General features: G+C 38.2%; 1 protein-coding gene across 1 annotated transcript in view; it reads right to left on the reverse strand.

Moving 5' to 3' along the window:
* Positions 1 to 20976, reverse strand: part of aff2 (AF4/FMR2 family, member 2) — a 238555-nt gene that overhangs the window by 65956 nt on the left and 151623 nt on the right. Inside the window, exons 8-9 of the mRNA XM_081382590.1 lie at positions 7972 to 8023; positions 2799 to 2836 (exon numbers count right to left, since the gene is read on the reverse strand). Of these exons, the coding sequence (XP_081238716.1) occupies positions 2799 to 2836; positions 7972 to 8023 (90 nt within the window). The remainder of the gene's footprint in view (positions 1 to 2798; positions 2837 to 7971; positions 8024 to 20976) is intronic.

Below are 20976 nucleotides of genomic sequence, written 5' to 3' on the forward strand. Positions count from 1 at the left end.
TTTTTTTTTAACTCCGCAACACATCAACAGAGAGTAAGAGCCAAATGCCAAATTACACAGCCATGCAGGCATTCACGTTATTGTGTAAAAAAAATAAAGCATGTTTCACGCTGAAAGTGTCATGTCGAAGCAGACTTTGTTTTTTATAACACTTGTGTCGTGTCGCATACCACTTATGATGACATAACAATGGCAAGGAGTGACTATCAACAAGCAACGTCAGTGGGAAAGACTCACATTTTATTCCTAGAGTGAGATGTGGCCTGAGAAAATAATTACACATAGTCTAGAATGACCAGTAATTTCCACAGTATATCTGTTTAATTTTTTATTTTTTTAGCTCAGATTGGAACCACAGAGATCTTGCTTCTGGATTAGCTCTTGCTTCCAGGCCTTCCCAGCTCGAGGGACCGTGTGAAAGGCAGGCGCTCATGCAGGCGGTTTGCTGTAGTATGGAGCCCAAGGCTGAACTCTAGGCTATGTTTTAATGGGCACATTCCATTGTTAGGACTGTGGCTGCTAGAATTGGGGCAAACCTACATGAACATCACAAGCCTTGGCAGACATCTCACAAATGTCTCAGTTCCAAGATAATTACAGTACAATAAGCTCTTCCAATGCTAGTCCTATTCCAGCGATCTTTAAGAGAATGTTTTCCATTCAAATAAATTGTAAAATGTAATTTATTCCTGTGATCAAAGCTGAATTTTCAGCATCATTACTCCAGTCTTCAGTGTCACACGATCCTTCAGAAATCATTATAATATGCTGATTTGCTGCTCAAGAAACTTTTCTCATTATTATCAATGTTGAAATATATAATAAATACAAAAAGCAGCAAATACAATGTACAATGCAAATACAAATACTTCAATATTAAAAAACTATGGTAATTTCTACATTACAAAGTTAGTTCAGGCAAGAATTCAAAAAACAAAGTAAATCCTATATTTGTACTCAATACAAGCTTGTAGAAATTAAAGCGTTAATATCAATGATATAAACTTAAGTAAAACCTACTCAACCTTTCTAATACTGGTGTTTCCATCATGCACTGGGGCATAAATAATTCATAAGGTTGATTTTTCACTGTTTTTCAGCTGTGTTTACGCCGTTTTATCATTGCTTTTGTTGTTAGGTTTGGTAACTTGCCATTGTGTGACATCTGGATACATTTTCTACTCAAAATGACACATTCATACTCATAAACCATCTATCGAATGTTACCATCATTGTGTCCCGTGTACCAAGTATTGAGGTCTCTGTGTTAGGGTGCCATGTTACTTCTATTATGTAGACACAGTATGGAATCTTAACAATATCTATTGTATTATTTACTTAGATGTTTCTAAGTAAAGCGTACACTTTAAAAGTGTGGTTTAATTCAGTTATATTGTTTGAGTAAAAAGTTAATTTTGTTAAATTGACTTAACTTAGTTAGTAGATGTTACTTAATTCTATGTGAAATTAAATAATTTAACTATAATTAAGTAATATTTAATTAATCACTTCAATTAAATGTTAAGCGTCAATTAAATGTCAAATTAATGTCAAGTTCAATAGTAAGTAGGCTATATACAAAGTAATGTGAAAATGTATTGAATGGATGGATGGATGGATGGATGGATAGAGATACAGACAGACAGATAACAGGTAATAACAGGTAAGTTGTACATAGCAGTAGCAGTAAAAATTACTTAAAATGTGTTAGTGCAAATTGTTACGAGGATTTTATCAAGTAAATCCTAAAAGTAAGTTTTTTTCAGTGTTGGCTTCTTCCACTAGTCCCATTTAAAACTTCCTGAACAAATCCATTCAGTGCATGCTAAACCACCACGCACAACCCCCTCCTCTTGTGTCCTTCAGCCCAGCTCTCACCTCACTAACTGCAGCTGGGACAAACCGCTGCCCCTCACCTGGAGCCCGTCGCCTTTGGCTCTCTCCCACACACACTACAGTGGGAACGGCAGCGCACCAGAAACGCTTCCAGCACCTCCAGTCCCAGATTCCCACTGTGGGAACACGGCTGTAGGCCATGCTTTCTCTCTGTCTCCTTAATGAGGCCCATTTGCCCCTCCTGTTCCCAATCCCAAGCCATCAAGACCACCACCGCAGATACAAGTGTAGATGAAAATGAATGCAGGAATGCAGTAATGCTAGGGAAGTGCATCCTTGAGTAAAGCTAGTGGACGGATGTGATCCCGGGAGGAGATGGGAATGGAAATAATTAGAAGATCTACATTATGAACAGAATTGGGCTTCTGGAAGCCAGCAATTGAGCAGGTATACAGCATTATATGAAATTCAGTATGAAACTATAATAAATTACTATAATATAAACTAATAAAACTAATAAACTAATAAAAGCACATAATGTGACATAATTCTGAGCAAATAAAACAATGTATAGTGATGCATGAAAAGTTAAGTTGGCTTGCAAATTATTGAAATTTACCTTAAAGCTTACTACAATAAGTTGATATTGTAGCAAGCTTTTGGATTGAAGATAATGTAAAAGATAAACTAAAAAAGACATTATATGAAACTTAAATCATTATAAAAAATGTATTGGATAGATAGATGGATGGATGGATGGATGGATACAGAGATACAGACAGACAGATCGATCCTGTACAGAATGATGTAAGGTGTTATGTCATACACATAAGCATCCACAGTGCTTAATGCAAGCGATTTCTTCCTGAGCTCCGTCTCTACAAATAACCTTCTGTTTCCCCAACAGCCACACCAGCAGCAGCGTACAATAACAGATGAATTGGACTTGATTAGTCACTTACTTGAGAGGAGCGCTCCTGGGCTTGGGCTTCTCAGCGGCCTGTGAATAAGACAACAGCCCATCAGGTTAAAGGTCGATACCATAGAGAGATAGAGACAGAGAGAGAGAGAGAGAGAGAGAGAGAGAGAGAGAGAGAGAGAGAGAGAGAGAGAGAGAGAGAGAGGGGAGAGAGGGGAGAGAGGGGAGGGAGGGGAGGGAGGGATGGAGGGGGTGGGGGGGTTTGTTTGCAGGGGGAAATTTATATTGATTTTCTAGGATGGAGATTCTATTCAAGCAGAGCATTTGTAAATTCCTGTGATTTCTTGAGTTTGCGCTAGTGTTTAGTAATTCAAGTTGCTCTTATGTATATATAGTCTTTCATAGGGCTTTCTAAGTAGTTGTAAAACAAAAATAGTCAATAACCCATTAGTACTTCTGACAACCCAATATAAGATGAAATAGAAGAGCATATAAAGCAGGGAACGGCAACTGGCGGCCCGCGGGCCAAAACTGGCCCGTCAGCAATATTTTCTGGCCCGCCGGATTATTTTGGCAGTCCTAAATGCTGTACAAAACTCTTCCACTACTTGAGAAAAGCCGTAGTCGCGCGGCGATTTCACCGCCGCATACTGTGTGAAACGCCCATAGGGAATAATGCGGCGCGGGATTACGTTTTAAAGTATAACTGTGCGTTCACAACGGACGTGAATAGCGCGTCAAATTCGCGCCTGCCGCGTCTAGTTACACGCTTGACCACTTTGTGTCCATTCGCGCGTCAAAAGACGGTAGCGGTCAGAACTCTGGTGTACTTTGGACGGAGCGTGCGGTCTGACTGACAATAGCCAACTCCCGACATCTTTTGACAGCGTATCCGCACTTAATTCTGACCGCCTGTACACCTAGCTCTGAGGAGCTGTTTGGTACTGAAACCATTGTCAGTCAACAACATTCTTTTTTTGCAAGGATGTTTGAAATAGTTCGACAGAAAATAGCCTACTTCATTTCGTCAGTAGGGCAATATGATTTTCGTTTATGTTGCTTAGAAACTTGAGTGATAGGCTTTGTCCTATTTAATTCATGTTATTTATATTTCATATTTTTTTTCTGTGACATTTTTTTTCTCTGCTGACAGTACAATGTTAAAATAGCCTAATATTTATACTGACACGAACACAATTTTTGTATAGCATTTATAATTATTATAGGCTACTCCAATCTCCTTCTTTCCATTAGAGACATTTGAATGTGAGATTATGGAAACGAGATCTAAATTTTGTGGACCCGTCAGGTCGGGAAATAAAGCGGGTGAACACCGAGTGTATTTTAAGCGGTTGCTGAATAGAACCTTGTGGGAGCGGGACGAAAAAAAACAGTCCCACGCAGACCTCCTTAAACCTTAGGTGTGTATGTGTGTGTCCCCGAATAAATAATAATAATAAAAAAGGAATAAAGTTCAAAAGTCGGACTGTACGGAATGAGGCATGATTGCTATTCACACCTTTATTAAAATGGCTGTAATATGTTACCACAATAGTAGCCTACTTGATCTGTTTAAAATGGTTTCCTTGATATATGCATAAGGTGTTAAATTAAAACTTAAAAATCAAAATTTAAATTTGTCTAATCCAGTAATTCATTTTTTCTATTTTTGATCTGAGCACAATCAGAAAATCAGAAAACCCGTCCTTATTTTTTTTTTTTTCATTTCAGTTTAGGAAATAAATAATGGAAAAACAAGTCGTTTTTCATCTTTTTATTTTTGGTTTTAATTTGAAAAAAAAAAAAAACGATTGAATGAATGATCCACGGACGGTGACGGACCCATCATATTCCGCAATTATAGGCCTATATAAGAGTATTTAATTTGTATCCATAGGCCTACTCTGTGTAGCTGGCCCGCCATCTACTGGCTAAAAAAAATATTGGCCCGCGGCCAAAGTTACTTGCCGACCCCTGATATAAAGTATGGACGAATCTCATGCTTGAGGATAAAAACTAATGAAAACATCCAGGACACATTTCACCACAAAATAAAAACGCCTTTAGTCTTAAAAGACTAAAAGACTTTAGGCCTTAAAGACTAACCTGAAGATTGTAATGGATGCCTAAATGTTTCCATTTGTTTGTTCATTTTTTTACTTTTTTAATTTTAACAATTATAATTTTAATGTGATTCTAATCACTATAATAAGGAAAGTTTTTTAAAGCTAGAATAAGCTTCACTTTATTTAGGCATGTTCTTGACAGGTTCTGTGAGATTCACCATTTTGTATTATACAATTAATAAACACTGTAGTACAGTGATGGTACAGTACAGTACAGTACAGTATAGTAAGTACATGGTAGTTTAAATATATACCGTGCCACTAAATTATTACCATTCATTTATTATGGTATTTACTTTGTGTATTTACCATGGCACTACTAGTTGTTTGGAGATATACTGTTGTACTGTATATAATGTGGTAATATAGTATGTAAATAGTATGGTACAGGTTTACAACTTCAGTTCCCCCACCCCTAAAAAACATTAACACAAAACAAAACACAAAATAAAACAAAACAAAACACAAAACAAAACAAGAAACAAAACAATAAACAAAACAAAACATGAAACAAAACAAGAAGCAAAACAAGAAACAAAACAAAACATGAAGCAAAATACAAATCAAAACAAGAAACAAAAACAAAAGACAAAGTCTGAAACAAAAAAGGAAACAAAACATGAAAAAAATAAGATTCGCATATAACAAAACTTTTTTTTTTATAGTATTTGAATTATGTTTTTGTTATTGAATCTAAACTGAGCTTGAAATTGCACAACTGTTTAGACAAATTAATGTCCAGCAGATTTCTGGTAAAAGTGTTAAGAAAATTACGTTTCGATTATGAATTACGATTTAATTTGATTGAGGACAATTGTATTACATGAGGTCTGTCAAATAATCTCTTCACTCAATGAGATTAATTTCCCGAGTTAATCTGCACATGTTCCTCTACGACAGCGAGCTGTTTATGAGGTCTGAGCTGTACGTTTGGCACAGCGACTCCTTCGGCTGTTGTGAATGCATCATAGAGTGCTAAGCGCTACTTTCAGAATCAAATCTCTCAAGGTAAATGGGGATACATTGAGATATCCAGCACTACAGATGAACACAGCACTACCTGGGCAGCCGCAGAGGCAGAGACGCAGGTTTCAAGTTTAATGCTGCGCCCATTGATCTGTGTACAGTCCATTTATCATTCAGGGAGGGAGCCAGTGATCTTCACAGTGTATTAGATGAAACAACTCAGATCATCTGTCACAGGCCCTCTTATTGCTGTTTCCCTCTCAGTGGGGAATTTGGGCTCATTCCGGGCTCCTCGCAGATGGATGTTGCTAGGCAACATGGTTGGGGGCCGTTGCTGCCGGGGTTGGCGTGCGTATGTAAGCCAGGGACATGCATACGTACTAGTGAGCTGTTATGAATGTCAGGTCTCCTTCATCATGAGTATGAGGAGTATTTGGGCACTTGCTTTAAGGGTTATGTATGTGAGAAACAGAGGAAATGGTTTCTTTTTAGGGGGAGGGAGAAGGTGGGAATCACTATTGTGATTCGGTTCACATTAGCTTTCTCAAAAAGCCGGTGTGACGGAGTGGTTTAAGTGCAGCGCCTGTTGAAATCAACACAGGGACACTGCCATTTCAAACATGATCAATGTGTGCCATGGCAGACTTCAAAAATTCAATTCTCAACAATTTCACGACTAAACAAAGCAACACACAAAACAAAACAAACACAAAACCAAACCAAATCAAACCAAAAAATAAATTTAAAAAAGCACAAAGCAAAACAAAACAAAACAAAACAAAACAAACAAACAAAAAACAAACAAACAAATAAAAACAAAACTAAACTAAACTAAACTAAACTAAACTAAACTAAACTAAACTAAACTAAACTAAACTAAACTAAACTAAACTAAACTAAACTGAACTAAACTAAACTAAAACTCTGAATGATATAAATCACTGTTATACTGTTATAAATCTCAATATAAAACCATTTTAGTGGGTTACTTGAGCCACTCGCAGGCCTCGATTAGCATTTTTATTTCAATTTAGGTGAAAACAGGTCAGTTTTTAAGGTCAAATCTTATTTAATTTCACATTTTAATAGTCCTTAAAATGTTGTTATGTGTACAGCAGTTGCTGCCAGTGGTATTTTGAGCTCTGGTGTGTATTTTGTTTCAGGGTTTAGTTAATTTGGGAGATAAACCAGGGTCCATTTGATTATCCAGGATTGTACACGTTAAATGAAAGTTGCTCAACTTGTTGGATCCAAACAGCTCAGTCCCCATATAGATCTCTAACAAATTGTGCCATTAAAAAAAAAAAAAAAAAAAAAAAAAACACCAACAACTGTTTTTTTGGATATCCATTTACTACTATCCATTGAAGGTTGAGAAAAGTCATTTTTAGATTATCAAATATGTTTTATGTTCAGTTACTATTATTGAGTTGTTTAAATATTATGACCTTGACAAATAGAAGATCGTTGTCATTTTTGAGCTATTTAAACTGGCATATTCCTTTAAAGATGGTGTAGTTAATGTGGCAAAATGCCCGAACACCACTGGACTGTGTTGTTGCAAGGCAAAGTGTTTGTTTCCTCCACTGCAGTTCCTGTCATGCTGGTCACACGTATTGGAGACATGCCTCTAAGAAAATTGCATATCTATATGTACATACAGTGTGCATCACAGTATATACCTATGAGAAAACGGAACAGGCTTCTTTTTAAATTATTCATGAGACATTAGACCCTAGCAGGTATGTTTGCTTGATAGTTTCTGATTCTGGCAATTCAGGCAGATGTGTGAAATACATTTTTCAAATGACCCGTATAAGAATAGCCTGTCATTATTTGCAATGGTTCCATTAATATTCACATTTGTATAGACAAGACTGCATTTATATCATTACACGTGAAGACAAAATTGCTTCCACTCTAATGATATATAAGGAAGCTCGTTATATTGTGGTAATCCAGTGTTTGCTCGTGGTGAGCAACCACGAGACTGAGACTGAGATTGAGACCACGAGATTGAGACTGTCAATCAAGCACACACAATATTTTGTCTTAAAATTTGATTATTTCGAGTACTTTAGAGTTTAGAATGTCCATTACAGCATATGTCTGACTCTCAGTTACCTGTTCATTGTCCTCTTCATCACTGCTGATTTTCAGGTCATCCTCAAGCATTCTGCAAAAATAAGTTTTAAAAAAGTTTTAATGACACAGCAATGGATTATGAAGTATACACCTGAAAAATAACCTAATTGTAATTGACAGAATTATTATGATCAACTTCAATAATAAGTTATTTTATGAATAAAATACTGCTACTTGTGCCGAGTACTTCTGAAAGATTGTTTCTTTATAAAATAACAAGGACAGACAGACAGACAGACAGACAGACAGACAGACAGACAGATAGATAGACAGACAGATAGATAGATAGATAGATAGACAGATAGATAGATAGATAGATAGATAGATAGATAGATAGATAGATAGATAGATAGATAGATAGATAGATAGATAGATAGATAGATAGATAGATAGATAGATAGATAGATAGATAGATAGATAGATAGATAGATAGATAGATAGATAGATAGATACTGTAAAAAAATTGGTTTAACTTAAAATAATAAGTTACCTGGTTGCCTTACAATTTTGAGTTTATTGAAAAAAAAAAAACCTGAGTTAATACAATGAAAGAGACTGGTTTAATTAACAGAAACTCAAAATATTATGTTATCTGAACCACATTAATTATCTAAGTTGATCTGACAAAAGAAAAAAAAAGAGTTTTGATAAATCAAACACATTTTTTACAGTGTAGACAGACATACATATAGATAGATATAGACAGATAGACAGACAGACAGACAAGATAGATAGATAGATAGATAGATAGATAGATAGATAGATAGATAGATAGATAGATAGATAGATAGATAGATAGATAGATAGATAGATAGAGCAATGACATCATCCAGAGAGGCCATGTCTATGTCGACACTCTTTTAAAGTCTTATTGCCAGCAGAACACACCACAGCCATGAAATAAAGACAAACAGACGAATGTTCCTCTAAACCTAAAACAATAAAAGCTCTTTATAAGAACAAAATGTGTTCATGGTTTAGTTTTCTATGACCTAAGTTGTCGTGCAGGACTGTAGATTGAGAAGGACTTTGAACAAAACTACCAGTCATTACCCTCATAATATCTACCAGATGCCGAGAAAGACCTACATAGAAAACCAGGTGCTGAAAGAGCACAGCTTCTACGAGTACCGTTTCTGCTAACAGATGATTCGCAGGTAGAGTTCATGTATACGTCTCTGTGTCAGATACAGTAGTGTGCTACACTATCTCTTCTGTGGATATAAAGCAAAGAAAAACTTTGATAGGAGATCAAAAAGAGAATAAACATGAACAAAGAATAACAAAGAAAAGCAGAACAAATAAAGAGAAAGAGAGGTTTCCCATGAATCCGACTGATAGTGAGAAGCCGTAGAGCCTCCTGTTTCCCACATCTGTTTCACTCAACACGTGACGAGTGATGCCTCATTAGAAGTTGTTACTGACACAAACAATTAGCCTTACCGATACAATCAATCCAAATATATATATCTTCATCTATTCATCTATAAATACAAAGATGTGTTGGACAAAGCATAAGATTTAATTAGTTTAGATTTTTCTTTTAGCCATCTGGAGCTCAATCTCTGAAGATTAAAAATAAATTAACTTATTAAAAATTAGATGTATTTCACTGGATTACTCATGTATGTTCACCCTGGTAACTTTAAGAATAAGTGAAGACCACATGTAGGGGGAAAAAAGCTTCTAGTTTTTTGTAAGAAGGTAAAAACCCCATCACACTGTGAAATCCAGAACATTCCAATACGTTTCAATGATGTTTAGGTCTGGTGGTTTTTGGTTAACACCAAAATCACTTGATTTCATTGTGGTGTAATTCTAGGAATAAGGGAAAACCACAAGGAAAATATTTATTTTTTCTTTCTTTGCGAAATGAAGTTGGTGGGAACTCAAAAACTCTCCGGTAAGCTTTAATGATGTTTAGATCTAGTGATTTCTGGTTGACATGCAGGGCCTTTGACCTGGTGTAACAGTAGTATGGGAATATCACAAGATATTTGGACATTGGGTGTACCAAATCCTTTATTGTTCACTATAGGCCTATAAGTCCAGGCAGGACAGTTATCAGACAACATGTTTTACAATTACAGTCAGACATTGTGTGTTGACGATATCATCCTAATGTAAATCTGTCCAGATCTAGATTGACTTTATTTGTATATCCATATATTTGGCAGGTGATTTATTGCTGGAAAATTAGCTAAATGGATATAATGGCTAAAGCCTCAGTTCAAACAGTGTTGACAGTAGTTGGAGGAAAACCTTCCATTGCACATCATGGAGGAAATATGTTTTGCTGTACAATAACAGCCCCATGTAATAGATAGTCTTGTTGAGGATGTCTAAGAGCTTGATTCTTTCAGCTTTGCTTGCACTGATTTTACCGTCCCTTTCAGTGATGCGCGGGTTGATCCAAAATGAGGTTACCCGAGTCATCCAAAAATATTTGTAATGATATTCGGGTCGCGGTCGGTCAGGTCGTTTGAAATAAAGATGCCAATTAAACCTTTGTAATTTATATAGTACTAGACACAATTTTCTATGAAATACATAGGCCTACACTTTATTGGCTGAATAATTGGCGCGAAAATGACGCACAAGCTCAGTCTGCAGGTAGAGATGGAGGTGGCAAAAGAAAAGGTGAAGACTGGGGAGTGGAAGCTCCGCAAATACACAAATAGAAAGAGCAAAGTGTGGGAGACATTTGCCGAAATAATGAAAGATGATGACCAAAGTGCTGGCTTTGTCATGTGTACTTCTTGCGATGCTATTTACACATTTGATAACCACAAAACTGGCACGACCAACCAGGCACGGCACCAGGATTCCAGTTTTGGATGGGCCAGTGGGTGGGCTTTAAATTAAAAACGTAAAAAAAAAAAAAGTTATCCAATCACTGCTTAACCTAATAAAAAAATATTGACTAATATAGCCTACTGTTATTTTATCTGTGCGTATACATAATCTAGATTTTAATAGCTTGCTGCTCTTTAAATATTTTGTTGCATTGTTAAAAGTAAATCCGCGATCGCTCTCCATGGTTCTGACCAAAGAAGAGCGCTTTGGAATGTCCATTACGCATCATACTCATCATACATACCTGGGCTGCATTTTCCGATTACATTGTCTCTTAGCGCGCTACTAAGACTCTTAAGGTATAACTTAACTAAAGGTATACTACCACTAAAGGTATATCATTACAGGCGTCTTCAGGGCTATCATCCACTCGCGAGGCAGAGGCGCTGAAGGGCAGAGGCGCTGGCGCCCTCCTAGCAGCGGCGCTGTTTTTGGTAAAACATGATTTTGACGACTTCATTAAGTTTTGTTTTATAGAAAACTCTTTTTAAAATATTTTCGTTTTGTATAAATTGTATCTTAATTTTGATCAATGTTTTATCAATCAATTGTCCGTATTTAATAAATAAGAAGCAAATATATAGCAGACAATGTAATAAGGCGCCGGCACGATCACTTGCATTGCATGTGAACTGGAGGGCACCGAAACTCAACTTGTGCCTCACAGATTTGAGAAATATAGGCTATATATTACAGAAAGCTTGAAATGTCTACTTTAAAACGAAAATATTCAAACCAAAATAAATAGGCTACTCTCTGATTATGTAATCCATATGAAATGTGCATTTCTCTCTGGCGTTCATGGCGAGTCCGCAATCTCCGCATCGTCAACTTCATCTTTGCAGTGACACTGAAAACACCAGTTTGTTACTAAACAATTAAATGTCTCCTTGCTAATTTAGACACATTCATATTCATTACTTTAACCGGTTCTTTGTGGCAAGCTTTATGCGTGTGGTCATAACGCTTATTATTCTGTAGGCTATAGCCTATTTAATTAATTAAATTAATATAAAGGGGCGATTTGTCCACGAATGGCTTAAATGAACAACTACTAGTCGACTAGAAAAAAAAATTAGTCGGAGGCAGCCCTTATTCCACATATTTTCGAACCAGCAGGCCATTCTGCTTTGGGCGAGCGACCCTGCGGAATGAGCGAGCGGAGCGGGATATTCAGAAATGCGCTCTCCGCTCACGAGCTCTGATCAGAACAAACCCGAACCTCACTGTCTGCTGAACTTGCGCAGAAACATCAAAATAGACATAGCCAGCTTTTTAAAATTGTTTTTAAAACTAAAGATTTAGACTAGGCTATTTTAGTACAAATGATGAGCTTATTGATGTTTTTTTTTATATATATAATTCTTGACAAAATTAGAATATATTAAGTTATATTAAGACGCTACGATGAGCATTTACTACTTTTAAAAAATGCGGGTCAGGAAGCGGGTTGGGTACAATATTTTCTTTTTCTTTTTTTGCGGTCCGAGTTGCGGGCGGGTTAGTTGAAAACATCGGTCGGGTGTGGTTTGTTTATACATTGACCCGCGCATCACTGGTCCCTTTCAATCGTATAGAGATATACAATCGTATATCGTAAGAGCCCCGATATACTTCAAGAGAAATCGAAGAACAAGCTGCGTTGTCAATTCGATATATATTGCATATTGTATAAAGTGTTATACAAATAAACGTGACGTGACTTTACTAGAGTGCCTAATTGCAGAGCTCGTGCAAACATATCCCCGTTGCTATGATCAGATGTTACAAAATTAAATAAAATGCTTGCTGTTTACTCAATTCTGCTGTGTGTTTATCTCAAGCGGCAACCTTCCGGTCTCTCTCTTGAATCCAACACGGAAGTGACTTAAACTGCAATTCATCGACTGGCCGCTAGAGACAGGCTCCAAAAGAGAGTCAATCCCATAGACCCCCCGTATTAAAATGCCCAACTCTACAGCAGAAAAAAATGTGTTTACAGCCTGGTACAAAAAGTGGTTTTGGTCTATATAGCTAATTTTGCACTTTATGACAACTGTGAGGGGGTGTGTGTGATTTTTTTATAACTCATCCATTTAAATTATATTAAGCCTTAAAGCAACACCAAATAACTTTACCTCTTCAGTCCCCCTACAGGTTGGAAGCGGAATTTTCCATTACCGCTGTCGTAAATAATTTAGCCTACCACAGCCTACCGTCGCACGCACGCTCGCTGTTTATCCAGCACCGGCTTTGGAATGAACGATGTCCACAGACAAGGTAGAGTATGTTGCATGATTTTATGAAAGTGTGATGTATTGCTACATCAGAAACAAAGAAAAATGAAATAATGACTATTGTAACGCTTGCAAACTTGCATAGTGCGGTTATAGCAGATATAGGGCTGCAAAGCGAATGCAGAAGTGCCTTTCACCCTGTTATGACTTGAACCACTGAAACAATTTTGGAAACATTATTTTAAGGTAAAAAAGTTCTGCATGATTAAGGGCGTGGCCACTTGAGTGACAGGTAGATTACCACTGCTGTAACTACTAGCCATTTGTCTGCTGTCTGTTAGCCGTCACGTCACCTCTAATCACAGCTAATCCCGTCTCTTTGCCCATTTTCGGTTATCCGGGAGTGACACACGGTGATGCGCTGCCAAGATGGCGACGACCGGCTCCGCCCACTTTGGGCTTCAAAAATGCTCTTCAGAAACCTACAGGTGATGTCACGGACACTATGTCCATATTTTTTTTTTACAGTCTATGGTTTATCTTGTTATTGAGAGGAAAGCATACAGCTAAACGGCACTATCAGCAGTGTGGGCGGTGTCGGATGTTCGCTAACAGTTTATAGCTGGATATGTATTTGGAGCTTCGTTTCCTAAGCGAAGAACGAAAAATAACTTTGCCGTGAGTATATCGGGGCCTTAAGAGCACGGAGGGTAGTGGCTCTGTAGTAGATAATAGTAATAATTCACAACAATGTGTTCTCACTCAAATAATCTGACCGTTTAAACATCAGAAAGCTAGGGGAATTATTCTAAATGAACAGCAGGTTATTAAAGTAAAACCAAGGCCAAGAAAAACAAGTATCCAGAGACACCCTCTAAACTTTATAACTGTTAGCACATGAAAAAAGAAACACAAGCTGGTGTTTTTCTCTCAGTGTCACCACTCATTACCATACAGTTTCAATGGGTTTGAAGGACCTGAAATGCCAAATATGTTCCAGAATTCTGGTGTATATTTCAGCCAAGTACTTAATTCTGTATGTTTCTTATGTTTCTTATTCTCTATGTCCCCCCTCCAAAAATCTGTTCTCATATTCCTACTTCCCCAGTTTCTTACTAAGAAACCATTGAAGCTTCAAAAAAGTTCATACTCACAGTTTATCCAAGTTTAGGATTAAACTAAAAAACCAACACAAACCACATGTACACAGCATCTCATACTCACAGTGGCCTTCAAAACAAAGAATGTGTTAAGCATGATAATGTGAGAAATGGTTAACTAAAATACCCCATTTGAAATAAACTTTTAATTTAAACGGGCAAAAAAAACCCTCTTGAGGAGAAACTTCAAACCAAGGTCAGATTGGCATGTCTTTGTCAACATTTTCAGTTTCAATGATATTCGGGCAGAGCAGACAGATGTTTTGGAGGGCAGGGCGGGCGTCCGTAGACAGCGGGTCATGTAGTTTGCAGTAGCAGACCTGTGCCACATCACTGCTGGGCTCTGGACAGGGTCTCATGGGTCGGCTCTGGGCAGTACGCCAGCTATGCTCCCCTAATTGTGAGAGTGGAACACTCGCTGGTCATTACTAAAATTCGGCGTGTTGCGCAGAGGGAACCTGCAAATTGCGAGGCACCTGCTACTTGTCTCCATAGCTGCCTGCCAGCTACCTGATGACTAATGCGAAATTCCAGGGAGATTCAAGTGCATTGACAGAAATGCCAATTATGATCACAAAACCCTTATAACGATGTTCAATTCCAACTCTGCATTTAACAATTATTTCAAAGATTAAGGACTAGACACCAGTGAGCAACAACAAGGTGACAGTGGCAGTAAATCTCCCTGAGAATAAGAATGTATCTTAATTAAACCTCTTGTGCCTTTACTGTTATTGCAGGTAACGCTCAAGAAATTTCAAGGATGTCTTGGGTTTTAAGACCGAAGTTTTGACAAAATAAAAGAGTTACAAACTATTTTGGAATCATTCCAAGAGATGTAGTGGGTTGGGTATAACTTTGCTTTGACTCTTCTATTCGGTTCCTTATAACTTCAGGGATTGAGACCTGAAGATCTGTCAAGTCTTTCACATTCACTGCAATCCAAATCCAGACAAGATGGAGGTGTTTGTGGTCATCATCTTGCTGAAAAATAAAGCAATTTCTCCTGAAGGGCCACTGTCGTGCAGAGTTTAGCTCCAATCCTGATTAAACCGATATGTTCTCATTCCCAACTGGTCACATTTGGATGCTTGGTCAGGATCTCATTCCCAACTGGTCACATTTGGATGCTTGGTCAGGATCTCATTCCCAACTGGTCACATTTGGATGCTTGGTCAGGATCTCATTCCCAACTGGTCACATTTGGATGCTTGGTCAGGATCTCATTCCCAACTGGTCACATTTGGATGCTTGGTCAGGACCTCTTGGCATCACTTTTTTAACACACAGGGTAACCATTTAGCTGTATTTCCCTGTATTACCATTCGAAATGCAAGGTACTCCATTGCTCTCAATGATAAAGCTTTAGAGCAGGGCTATTCAATTAGCTTCATTCGAGGGCCGGATTATCAAATCGAAAAGTTGAGGTGGGCCGGTGGGTTGGTTTGGGGGTTTTGCTTATTTATTGAAACATAACAGTAACCCTAAAAAAGTATGCTATTTACTTGGAAATGTGGTACCCAACAGTATGCAGATAAAACCATAATAAATAAAAACTTGATCATTTACAGCTGTGTACAACTATTTTCCTTGGAACAATTAATTAATTATACAAACTCGTAGCTGTTGGTGAGAAATAATAATTATTTTATTTATAAATTGTTATGCTAAATGAAAATATTCTGACATTGAGACTTTATAACCACAGGCTACTCACTCCAACTGTATAAAACATTGCCCAAACACAAGTTAAAAACTATACGCACCTTTACAAAGAAACTGACATAATTTCATAACAAACATTAAAGGAGAACTCCGGTCAATTTTAACACTGAGCTCATTTTTTTTGTACATTTGGAGTGCTGTCAATACAGAGAACAACGACAAAAATCGGTGTTGCCTACACCGAGTTATTCTATTTTTAAAATTTGCACCCTGTTGACTTCAATAGGGCAAGTACTAAACCTGCTTTTAGCCTCTTAACATCCTTGATGTGTCATTACAAGTGCACAGAAAATGTGAGTGATTCTTTCTGAGTGAACACGAGTGAATCTGACTGCAGTAGATGTGAAAGATATGTATAAAAATGATGTTATTTAAGCCAGCGCAAATACCTTTGTTTACATCCTGTTTTCGGGTGAAGTCCAAAGTAGTCGATTGCCGAGTTCACGCGCGTGATCATAGGTACTAAACCTATGCGCGTGAACTCGGCAATCGACTACTTTGGACTTCACCCGAAAACAGGATGTAAACAAAGGTATTTGCGCTGGCTTAAATAACATCATTTTTATACATATCTTTCACATCTACTGCAGTCAGATTCACTCGTGTTCACTCAGAAAGAATCACTCACATTTTCTGTGCACTTGTAATGACACATCAAGGATGTTAAGAGGCTGAAAGCAGGTTTAGTACTTGCCCCATTGAAGTCAACAGGGTGCAAATTTTAAAAATAGAATAACTCGGTGTAGGCAACACCGATTTTTGTCGTTGTTCTCTGTATTGACAGCACTCCAAATGTACAAAAAAAATGTTTTTCAATTTTAAAATTGACCGGAGTTCTCCTTTAATTATATATTCCTCTACCCACCTAATAAATCTAATGCAATATAAATCACTATATTTATTTATGTATTACTACATAGTATTCCATATAAATATGCACATTTCTGCCCAACCCATGGTAAATTACTACAGTACATTCATGGTAAATGTTTGTAAGGGTGATTAGGGGATTTAAAGTCTTCTAACTTCGTTCATGCCACAATGTTTCTCCTGCTTTCCTCATCAGTCTGGTTGGGAATGTTGAGGCTGTTTCATCTGATTTAATACTAGTTAAATCATCGAGTGATTTGTGGTTTGTAACAGAGAGGTTTCTGTCGAACTGAAACGCTTCCCACTGGTTGTCGCAACGCTGTTTAATAATAGTGTCCGGGACCGGGAGTAAACGCAACTATTTGTTGTTACTGTAGGCTACTGACCGAGAAACCGCTTCAGATGATTCAGTGACGGAGCGGTCCGAATGAATCCGAGTAGTTTTAGACCGTTACTGACCGGCCACTTTGACGCTCTCGCCGGCGGCGGTGTGAACGCACAGTTATGCAAGCGCGTTTAGAAAGAATCGAACCAAAAGAAAGATTCATTCACGAATGATTAGTTTCCTATCGCTGGTTCAGTCGACATAAATTCGGGACACATATAATAACTGCTGAAATATTCGCACGTAAAACGTTTCTCAGGTCAATCGGAGCGAGTATCAAACTAAATTAGCCGCACCGCCAGGAAAAGAGGAGGAGGGAGGTTGGTGCCGTCAGGCCGGATGGAGATGATTGGCGGGCCGCATTTGGCCCACGGGCCGCCAATTGAATAGCCCGGCTTTAGAGTCATACACAGATGTTATGGGCATAGGAATTTTATCGTCATGATTAAATTAAATGTTGGGGTATAATTTTGCCATTATGACTAACATGTTGGGGTAACTTTCAATTTAACATTAGTCATTCTTGAGCATGTACCCCAACCACTACCCCAAACCCTAACCATTTGTATATTACACAATATAAAACACAGGATATAACAGGCAGATACAACTATAGTCACAATTCAAAAAGTACAAATATTCCAAGTGTTCCGGGTCCAAACGGATGATTTGTGTGAGGAACAGACCCAAAAGTGACCATCGTCTCCATCTGCTGTGAAGATCAAATTCTGTACACACATTCAAAAATTGCCACCGGAATAAGTGTTATGTCAGATTTGACAGTGAAATCCAATTTGCTCTTGTGTGTGTCTTGTGACCGATTGTGTGATGTTAAAGAGTCGGTGTATTTTTTTAATGAGATGTGACTGCCTGTGTTTATGGAGAAGGATAATTTCCAGCAATTAAAACCTTAAGCTCCACTCTGTCCTCATGTATATAATATGTCCTACATATGGTATGGCTTGGAATGCAACTGGAGGTGTTTGTAATACTTTTACACTGTCTTGTTGGCCAGTTTTTGCAATTATTACCTGTGACTGTACTTTTTTTCTTTGCCTGTTATGAGTTTTATATTGTGGAGGAGTGGGTTGGTTTAGTGTAGGGGTGGGGTTCATATATATAAAATAATTTCTACTTTTACAAATGCATGCAAATAAATAAATATGTCTTGATCTGATGCATAAGCCAAACAACTGAATGGAGAATGGACCTAGTACCCCATCAAAAAATGACACTAAAGGGGTACCCTGTGCATTAAAAAGTGACACCGAGAGGTCCTGAATAAGCATCTATATGTCATGAGTTCGGAGCGAAACTCTGTAGGACACTGGCCCTCCAGAAGCAGGATTGGACAACCCTGATCTTGATGTGGACAGTAATGGCCATGCTGCTTGTGCTTTATTGAGCTGTCAATAGTTAAACAATTCACACATCACAATACTGCTTCTTTCATGGTTGACGGTGGAAAACAGACAAGCATAATATATAATGTATCTCCTTAGCCTCGTAGTTGGTAGGACCAACAGGGGTGAAAACTCATCAGTCCACCAGACCAACTTTCACTCTGCAGACATCTGGGTTTTTTTTTTTTTTTTTTTTTTTTTTTTGTGTATGTTTATGTTCACTCATGTAAGTCATGCTAAGCAACTAAGTTTGTTTTACACAATATTCTCAGAGGGGCTTGCCATGAAAGATCTTCTAGAGTTTGTCAGATGAAGTCATGATTTTGTTTGGACTACCTGAAACTGTTTGATGATGCACAGGTATTTGATCAATATGTCTGGATTGGTCCAGATTAATAGTTGTTTTGTAAAGGCCGGAATACACTAAACAACTTTTCCCCACATCTTTGCTACAATTAGCAGTCTAAGCCGAGGAGACAGTAGTTGCTCAAAGTCAACCTTTCCAAGGGTACCAAGGGTACTCTGCATGATTTTGTGTTTGGAACGACTTAAAAAAAAAATCGGGCAATGTGCAATCCTGAACTGTTTAGTGTACATCATGGTGTCCAGTTTTCAAGTCAGCAAGTGTATGATGCCTAGTATAAATAAATACATTTGCTACATTGTAAAGGAAATTCACTAATTTGCTAATTGGTCTCACATTGGTCTCACAGTCAGGAATTTGACTGACAATCAGTAAAATGTAAAACGACCGAACACACTTAGGGATTTGCCACTTAGGAATGGGTAAATGTGAGTAATTCTGACATAACTCAAATTAAATATACGGGAGTGTTCAAGAATTACTTCTCAAAGAAAACTCTAGAAGATATTTCGAAGATTCATTGCCAGGACTCTTTTGCAAATCCGGCAACAAGCTCAAAAGCACTCATCTTAGCAGCCTAGGAACTTGCACGCAACGTCATTTTCTGATAGATCAGAGAACAGTCTATGAGCGTGCCATCCAAAAACAGGCAGAATTGGACCTACACCTTAGACTAGTGCAGTGACAAATCCATGCCCTGACCTTCTTCTTGACACCCTGACATCATTCATCAGGAAAGCTTGTCACCTAAAGACAGTGTACTGATCCATTTCTTCTGGCCCAGACTTTGTCACACACCTCGATAACAACCCCTCACTCCCTCCGTTTCTCCACACCCCCTCCCTCCCCATAACTACTATTATTAGACGTGGCTCTGGTTATTTTTTTTTTATAGCGACCACCATAGGTGCCAAATTGCCATTTAAGAGTGTCCCTCTGGGTTCCCTCTTCTTGTTGTTATTTGATGGTGACAGGCTCCTTTGTTAAGGAGAGCTTTCCCTTAGCCCACTTAGCTTAGCGCTTTGACAGCTCCACAATAGAAGCCTTTTCTCCAGCGAGCTGCCAGGCGACCAGATGTAGGGGAGGAGGGGAAGCACTCTCGAGAGGAACCGTGTGTGTGTGTGGGTAATGACAGGGTGGGCGACTGTCACCCTTGTACTCCATGTCAACATTGACGCGCTGGAATTAATATTCAGAGGTGAACAGGGAACACGGTTCTGATCTAGCAAAGCTAAGAGTATATATATGAATATTGCTAACAGAGGGCAATAAATGTAAGTTTATGACAGGATTTTATATTGAGTTTGAGGGCAGTATGGCTCTTAATAGAACAATAAACAAAAGCTCTCCCCTTACACGAACAATGACCCCTATCTGTTAGCTTTACGGCGCGGCACCTTGTTTAAAGTGCGAAACTGTTAATGCACTGTGGGTGAAGCACAAAAAGGGGGATTTTTTCCTGACATTCACACGTGATCCAGCATATTTGCGGTTCCTTCAGAAGCCTGATAGAAGAACGTTTCCATCACTTCCTGAGGGTCCCTTAGAAACCCCACTTCTGGTAAAGCTGTTACTGTAGCCCATTAGGAAATGAATCCAGGTCTTATAAAAGAATCCACAGCGGCCTTCGAGTCACCGTTTCAATCAAAGGCAAGAACATGAAAATGCACTTGGACTTGCTTGGCAGTAAATAAACACAGTGTTTTTTTCTTGGGAAGACGAGAGCATGCCGGCATTGCCCTGAGACTCAGCAGCGCTCCAGTTCTGTCAACACTATGCACGTCTCGAAAGCAACTCAAGAGAGAAGGTCCCCAACGCTGCTACTGTTACCCAACTGCCAAATACATCCACAACAGCTCTCACTCGCAAAAAAGTACTATGGTAATACCGCTGTTTACAAAAGCACCCTTTATAATCAATATAGGTAATATCACTGTTTATAAGACCAACAGTAGTACCATTGTATTCGTTGAAGTACCTAAGAGCACTATGCAAATACCATGCT

Source organism: Scardinius erythrophthalmus, assembly GCF_964197995.2.
Source record: "Scardinius erythrophthalmus genome assembly, chromosome: 13".
Classification (NCBI taxonomy): Eukaryota; Metazoa; Chordata; class Actinopteri; order Cypriniformes; family Leuciscidae; genus Scardinius; species Scardinius erythrophthalmus.